This window comes from Myotis yumanensis, unplaced genomic scaffold (genome assembly GCF_028538775.1).
Source record: "Myotis yumanensis isolate MYYU_CA2020_CCGP unplaced genomic scaffold, mMyoYum1.0.hap1 SCAF_16, whole genome shotgun sequence".
Lineage (NCBI taxonomy): Eukaryota > Metazoa > Chordata > Mammalia > Chiroptera > Vespertilionidae > Myotis > Myotis yumanensis.
This window is the reverse complement of record NW_027223767.1, coordinates 49,421,815-49,428,919: the sequence shown is the minus strand read 5'-3', so window position 1 is coordinate 49,428,919 and position 7,105 is coordinate 49,421,815. Positions and strand designations below refer to the sequence as shown.

At 54.4% G+C, this 7,105-nt stretch overlaps 1 protein-coding gene across 3 annotated transcripts; it reads right to left on the bottom strand.

Annotated features, from left to right (window-relative positions):
- Positions 1 to 3,132: 3,132 nt before the first annotated feature.
- RPL38 (ribosomal protein L38) lies at positions 3,133 to 6,433 on the bottom strand. Of its 3 annotated transcripts, none has more exons than XM_070395567.1 (5): positions 6,377 to 6,433; positions 6,127 to 6,160; positions 5,921 to 5,981; positions 3,823 to 3,945; positions 3,133 to 3,197 (listed from the first exon to the last, which is right to left on the bottom strand). In XM_070395567.1, the coding sequence occupies exons 2-5, from the start codon at positions 6,127 to 6,129 to the stop codon at positions 3,172 to 3,174; spliced, it is 213 nt and encodes a 70-aa protein (XP_070251668.1). In that variant the 5' UTR covers positions 6,130 to 6,160; positions 6,377 to 6,433; the 3' UTR covers positions 3,133 to 3,171. The 3 variants fall into 3 exon arrangements, with proteins under 3 accessions (XP_070251668.1, XP_070251669.1, XP_070251667.1); XM_070395568.1 differs by having other exon boundaries at positions 6,373 to 6,422; XM_070395566.1 differs by having other exon boundaries at positions 6,329 to 6,383.
- Positions 6,434 to 7,105: the final 672 nt, after the last annotated feature.

The window sequence follows — 7,105 nt, the reverse complement described above, 5'->3', positions numbered from 1 at the left end:
ACCGGAGGACGCTGTGCCGGCAGGTGGAGGGCAGGGCAAAGGGCAGCCTGGGGTTGGGGAGATGGGAGTGGAAGGGCTACTGAAGAGATGGGGCTTGGGCCCTGGCAGGCTGCCTGCGGGCAGTAGCGACTGGGGCAAACTCCCAGGTTCCTGGCTCCAGGAACTAGGTGGATGCGGGAGACTGCAAACGCCTGCCAACACGCGTGGACAGCCCACAGCGGCCCCACAGAGGCCAGGGGAAGGAGTCCTGTGTCCCGGCCTCTCCTCCTGGTTGTCAGTCTGTCTCAGTTTTCCAGGAACATGGCTGAGCCATCTCATCTGCGCATGCCCAGAGCTGGGGCACAGAAGGTTGGAGGCCAAGCTTCTCTCAGTTTTCTTTCATTCAAGAAATTTGGATGGAGCACCCTCTGTTCTAGGGGACACAGAGATAAATAAGACACAGATTCCTGTCTGCACGGGGTCTGAATCTAATAGGTGAGTGGGCAGCCTTTGATCCCACATGGGCCCTGTTGTAAGAGGGGGATGGAGTCTGGGGGGGGGGGGGTGCAGGATGTTTCCTGGAGAATGAGATGAGGTGAGAGCTGAAGGATGACGGGGAGGAGGCAACTCAGGGAGGATTCAGAGCAGAGGGGCAGTGACTATGATATGAGATCAGGGACCACGCTGGGCAAGTGCAAACTGAGTCAGGGGAGTGACAGGGAGGAAAGACTGGAAAACTGCAGAGAACAGGTCAGCAGCTGGGGTGCAAGAGGGCCCTTAGGGGTGACAGAAACACTCTATTGCAGTGGCAGTAACACTTTAAATGTCAACATTCACAGAACTGCACACCAAAAAGGGTGAATGTCACTCTAAGTTACACCCAATAAGCCTTACTTTAAAATAAATGCCTTCATAAGAATAAAGACCTATATATATATATTTTTACTTATTTTTTTATTTATTGATTTTAGAGAGGGAGAGAAACATCAATTTGTTGTTCCACCTTCATTGGTTGCCTCTTGTATGTGCCCTGACCAGGGATTGAACCTGCAACCCTGGCATGTCGGGACAACGCTCTAACCAACTGAGCTACCTGGCCAGGGCCTGCACTTTTAAATATAGAGGTCGGCAGCAGCCAGAGCACACATCACACATGGTAAGGGTTTTGGTCTTTGAAGCGGCCACTGCTGGCTGCAGAGGATGGGCTTGGAGCAATTGTGTGGGGCCCTCAGGGGGCATCTCTAACAGGCTGGTTCCCCTTCCTCCATGTCAACAGCACAGAGGGCGGCAGCTGCAGCCTCCCAAAGGGCCTGCAAGTTAGAGGACTCAGAATTCCTCCAGGAGGGAAAGGAGGACAAGGGACCCCCGGTGGGAGGGGTCTGTCTCCTGGGGAGTGGCAGGGTGTCTTGCCTTTAGGATTGACCTTGAACGGGCGTAGGGCAGCCTTTCCAGAGCTGGGGTGGGGCCCGAGGGAGTGGGTGGGGGAAGGGGAAGGCCTGCTCACCACTGAGGACAGCAACTGCAAAAACTCCCTCGGGGCCAGCAGCGCAGGGATGGGCACAGTGGGATACCCAAACCTGCGTGGCCAGTGTGCGCCCGGCTAGACAGTATTCTGGCTGCATCCCTGGAGGCCAGCGGCTTGGAAAGGTGAGCCAATGAAGCAGAAGCTGAACACACAGGACTCCTGGGGAGATGAAGTGAGACAGGCCCATGGCCTGCCCGGCACAGCCAGAACAAGCCCTCCCAAGCCGAGAGCTGACGTCAGCAGGGCGGTGGCTGGCACCAGCCACTGGAAGGCCTAACACATGCCTGTGCCTCAAACCAGCTTCATCTCCGGGATCAGCTGGGCCCCATGACTGCAAGGCACAAGCCAGAGCTGAGAACTTTGCACGAAAGGCTGCCTTCTGCGGCCATGGGGGGCTTGTCTCCTAGGAGCTGGGGCTAGTCTCTGGACAATGTGTCGGACACAGGGAGCCAGAGCGGTACACCCTCCCTCCTGGGCACCGGATGTTAAAAGAATGGGGAGGACTGAAGCCACTGAAAGTGGCCTGGGGCTACTGGTCACTGAGCACTTGGAAGGAACAGAAGCCATGTCCTTCAGGACCCAACTCAAACACCCTGAAAACTTACAGAAAAATCAAGCCTCAGGCTCTTAGCTACTTGTAAACCATTTCCAGACTGGCCTGATCAAGGGCTTATCTGTTGGGAGTATGTCTCCACCTTGTGGTCAATGCTGACACGACCACCACCTCCATCTCCCAAATTTGCAAGAGCGCTTCTAAATCCTCACCAGTACTTAATTTAACCCTTATAACAAAGTTCTAGCATGGGCATTTGCCATACAATTTGGAAAGTGAGGCAACATTGGGACAGGTCTCTGCCAAGGGTCTAGGAGCCCCAGCCTGTGCTGGCCTGTCACCTCACGGGAGAATAGCCTCGCTCCAAGCTGTGAGCACTCTCTTCAGGATGCTGAGTTGACAAGCAGGTGGGCAAGGGGCAGAACCAAGATTTAATCCCAGTCAGGCCTGGCTGGACCTAAATAGCCATTCATGCTGGGATTTGGCCCATCCACACACCCACCAGCCCTGTGAACTCCGTCTCTGCCCCACTGCCTGGAGGCCCGGCTCCTCTTTGCTGGGCTCACACACACTCAAGTTCTCAGCTTCAAGGTTCCCTGAGCCCGGCTCCAAATTGCCCTCCCACCTGCATTCACCTCCTGCAGCGACCTGCTCCTGAGGTCCCCGTGCTCAGTATGACACTCCCCTCCTGCCACGGGGGCTGTGGTGGGTGGAGGACATGGACATGAAAGTGGGCCTACATTCCAAGGACAATTGCCATACAACTGTCTTCGCTTGCAGCCATTTCCAAGGCTAATCAACTCCTCCTTTCCACCAGCCTTTTCTTTATCAGGGAGCTCCTTTTATCTGAAGGAGTGATGCCGGCTCATTTCCACAAACATCCGGCTCTTCTGCCTACTGCCATCTACTGATGTTCAAACTTAGGCTCAAACAAAACAGCTTTCTCTGTCCACTGGGACCACAGCCCAAGATCAGGGAAGCAAGGAGGCTGCCACCAGGACCCCCAGCACATCCCCACCAGAGTCTAGCAACCCATGACATTTCCCTTCCGGCCTTCAAAGACAAGACACACAAGAAGATTTTTAACGTTTTAATACAGATCAGCATGTCGGGTTCACTTCAGCTCCTTCACCGCCAAACCTAGAGCAAGAGAGGCAAACGCGAGGCATCAGAAGACAGTCACGCTGCTTGTCTGGGTTTGTTCTTGAGCTAAGAAGGCTCACAAAGCTCAGACATTAAGCCCAACAGGGAGGTTCTGCATAAAATATTTAGTGTTAGATAAAAAGAACAAAACACACACACAAAAACTCCTGTCAGCCTTTATAAAGGGGCCCAGCTTGCTCCCACAAGGCCGAGCTCTCACACGCGAGCAGTACCGGCTAACTTTCAGGGTGGACAGGCAGTCTCTGGAGCCGCTTGGTGCTCCCTGGGGGGCTTCCTCCACCCCAGGATGGACCTTTGTTTAACACATGCTCAGGGCCTATCGTACTTAATCAGTTTCCTCAAAACCAGCATCTGCCTGGTGGGATGAAATGAGGCAGAGTAAGTGTGAGCTGTTACTATTCTGCACTAGAAAAGCATGAACGAGGGAAACAAATTCGCCTTGGCCACCACGTCGAAGATCACCACGCTCGCACAACAGTGGCAAGAGCAGATGCTTAGACCACAAAACGGACTTGCCTCTCCTTGGGCACAATTCACGAACAGGACGGCGACAGGTGCACCGCCCAGCCTGCGCGCCTGCCCAGCAATCCCGCTCACTCACCCGGGGGCAGGGACTGCTTCAGCTTCTCGGCCTTCTCTTTGTCCGTGATGACCAAGGTATACAGGTATCTGCTGCACCGGACTTTGAACTTCACATTATCCTTATTTTTCTTGATCTTGACAGCTATCAAACGGACCAAAATCAATAATTGCACCAGACATCACATGGTTCACCTGCTTTATACAAATGCAGAAAGTGGCACTTGTGACCGCAACCACGGCCACAGCTGTGCTTGTCCCGTCGAAACAGAAAACAAGCTGCCCTCTATGACCCCAATCTTCAAAAACCGCCGGAAACCCGCTTTTCCCGTTTATTAATACTCAAGCACCTGGGGCTTGATCTTCACGGCTTGTCTATGTATCTGTCCGCTGAACACACCCTAGAACACTGTCCCCGTCTTATTTTCGGAAGGGAAGGAAGCAGTTTATAAAGCAAGGAGATGGGCTATCTGCTGGGACCAGAACTCGCTGCTCCACTCGGGGGGCGATGGGAAAGAGCAGCGAGTGCGCTCACACTTTTCCTAAAACTGACACGGAGCCCATTTCTGGGCTCTTCATTGCCTCCGAATTCCATTTCAGGCCCCCCACTCAGACGGCGAGGAGCCCCAACTGCAGCCCAACCCCAGTGCAGGGTGTGAGATCTGGGGAGTCTGGTCAGGCTTCTGGAAGACAACTGCTTCCCCGAGGGCCAGTCATTTCAGGGACATCACACCCCGCACCCCAACTTCTTTAAAGACCGCTCAGGCGCTCGCCTGCAGGATCTGTTAACATGAAGGCCAATCAAGAGGCCGGGGGTAAGGGCCGAACAGGACTCCTGTGCTCAGCATGTCACAGCAGCAGCACAGGTCAACTTGTACCCACAACCCCGTTTCTGCCAACAGCTGCTACAGGGACAGGGTACTGAGCAGGAAGCTGAGGCACGGTGGCTCAGCCGGCACACGCACTGGCCGCCTTCGCTCAAGTGGCTGCATCAGCCCTGGCACCTGCTGTACACCTATAGCACTTGTAAGGTACAGGATCTCTTAAAAGATGTGTATTCTACATCGTCACATGATGCATTAATTCCAGCTACAGGTGCATACCCCAAGCACCGAGGGACAAGAGATACCTGCACGTCAATGTTCATAGCAACATTATTCATAACAGCCAAAGGGGTGGAAAGCCCTCCATGTTGCAGCAGGGTGAACGGATAAACAGTGTGGTCTATCCATACCAGGGGTGACAGCCTCCAGGACGTTATGCTACATGAGAAAGCCAGTCACACAGAACACTGTCCGATCTCATTTAAGAGGTCCCTAGGTCAGTCAAGCTGATTTAGTGGCACAGTTTCAGTTTGCAAGATCAAGAGTTTTGGAGATGCAATGGGGATGTACTTCAGAGCAGCGAAGCGTACACTTAAAAATGATAAATTTATATCACGTACATTTTAGAATTGAAAAATGCCCTATTCTGTCCAGGGGGCCATGACCCGTCTTCACAGGACAAACGGTGTAGAATCAGGCCCCCAAACAGAATTAAAATGCAAACGAATCCATGGATTTAGTGTCATTTCTCCAATGTATTAGGGTCTCTAATGGATCTTCATATACGGTCACCCCCCAACACAAGGATATGGTGTCATGCTTGCCTTCGCCACCGCTATTGCGAGAGCCGGGACTGAGCCAGGCAGCGACCCCAAATTCCCTGGTCTGAACGAAAACTGACACGAAGATCACCCCCTCTTCATCGCAGGACAGCACACCAACACGGCCACCCTGGCACCTGTGGTCCCCACACCCATCTCATTCCAGTTACCAGAGGGTCAAAGGCGCAGCCTGCGGCAGGTCCCAGGGACACAAACAGGACCCTCGCCTTCCCGCTGAAAGGCTCTCCGACATCACTTCCTCCCGTGGGACACGCACTGGCAGACGTTCACCCAGGAAAGCTTCCGTTCAGGGCCCCAAACCCAAGCCACGAGGGAGCGATTTTTTAGAATGTTTACTACTATTAAAGGGCCTCCCGCCTGGCATTCGGGAAGACGCTCCCGGGGCAGCCCCGGGGTGCGGGCCGCTCCACGCCAACGCGACCCTTCCCACCCGCACCCCCGAGCGACCACTCACATTTGGCGTCCTTCCGCCGGGCTGTGAGCAGGAAGTCCTTGATCTCCTCAATCTTGCGAGGCTGCGACACAGAGAAAACGGGGCATGAGCTGCGGGCCAGACATCCTGGCGACGGTCGCGTCCCCGGCCCCTCTCGGGCCCCCGGAGACCCTCGCCCCGGGGGCCCCCGCCTCCCGGGGAAGGTCTCAGGCAGGGGCCGTACTCACCATGGCTGCGAGGCACGGAGCGTGCGGCCGGCGCCTGCGGGGAGGACAGATATTCGCGTGAACAGGGCTCGGGGACCAACAGGGACCCCCGCTTTTTCCCTCCCCGACCCCCCGAAATGCTGGCCCTAGTGCACTCCATCCTCTTTCCTCGCACCCTTGACCCAGGCCGGGGGTCCGCAAACTTCTCTCGGCCGTGGATTACCTCGGATTATCCCCACTATTCCCTGTGTGCCGCTCAAGACGTACTTACAACAAGCAGCCAGAGGCGAAGAGGGCGAAAAAGAACGTAACTTCCGTTTCCGGGCAATTAAACCCTCCCCCGGAGGAAACTGGGTACGGTGTCTGCGAAGGGTCAAGAATTACCAGTATGTAGGCATTCGCCCTTCCCATTGCAGCACCTCTGCCCCCTGTAGGCCTAGATTAATAGTGCAGCTCCACGCTTGGACCCGACCGCCTCCCTCCTCCAATCCCTTCCCTTTTCTACCCCCAGCCCCTTGGCTTTGCTAGATTTTATTTTAGATCCAGTTTGAAGACCTAAATCTTATGTCTCCCACTGTCATTAGACCTGTGCATTGGGCATCTACACGGGGATTTTTCTCATTTGAATGAAGGAACCCTCTTTTTTTTTTTAAATGTGTTTTTTATTGATTTTTAGAGAGAGGAAGGGAGAGGGATAGAGCGATAGAAACACAGATGAGAGAGAAACATCCTCGATCGGCTGCCTCCTGCACGCACCCCTACTGGGGATGGAGCCCACAACCCAGACCTGTGCCCTGACCAGGAATCGAACCGTGACCTCTTGGTTCCTGGGTCGACGCTCAACCACTGGGCCATACCAGCGGGGCGGGACCTTTTTATGTATATTTTAGAACCTCTTTCTAGGCATGCCTCACATTGCCTTCTGGAAATAATTCCAATAGCCAAGGTCTTGTCCTTACCCATGGGGACAGCTGTGAAGGGTTGTCGGAGCCGGGAGAGA

Excerpts from the sequence above, each read along its gene's own strand:
- RPL38 (XM_070395567.1), bottom strand. Across the intron at positions 3,946-5,920 it reads CCGGCGGAAGGACGCCAAAT|CTGTCAAGATCAAGAAAAAT; the intron begins GTGAGTGGTCGC and ends TCCGTTTGATAG. Across the intron at positions 3,198-3,822 it reads GAAGCAGTCCCTGCCCCCGG|GTTTGGCGGTGAAGGAGCTG; the intron begins GTGAGTGAGCGG and ends CTCTTGCTCTAG.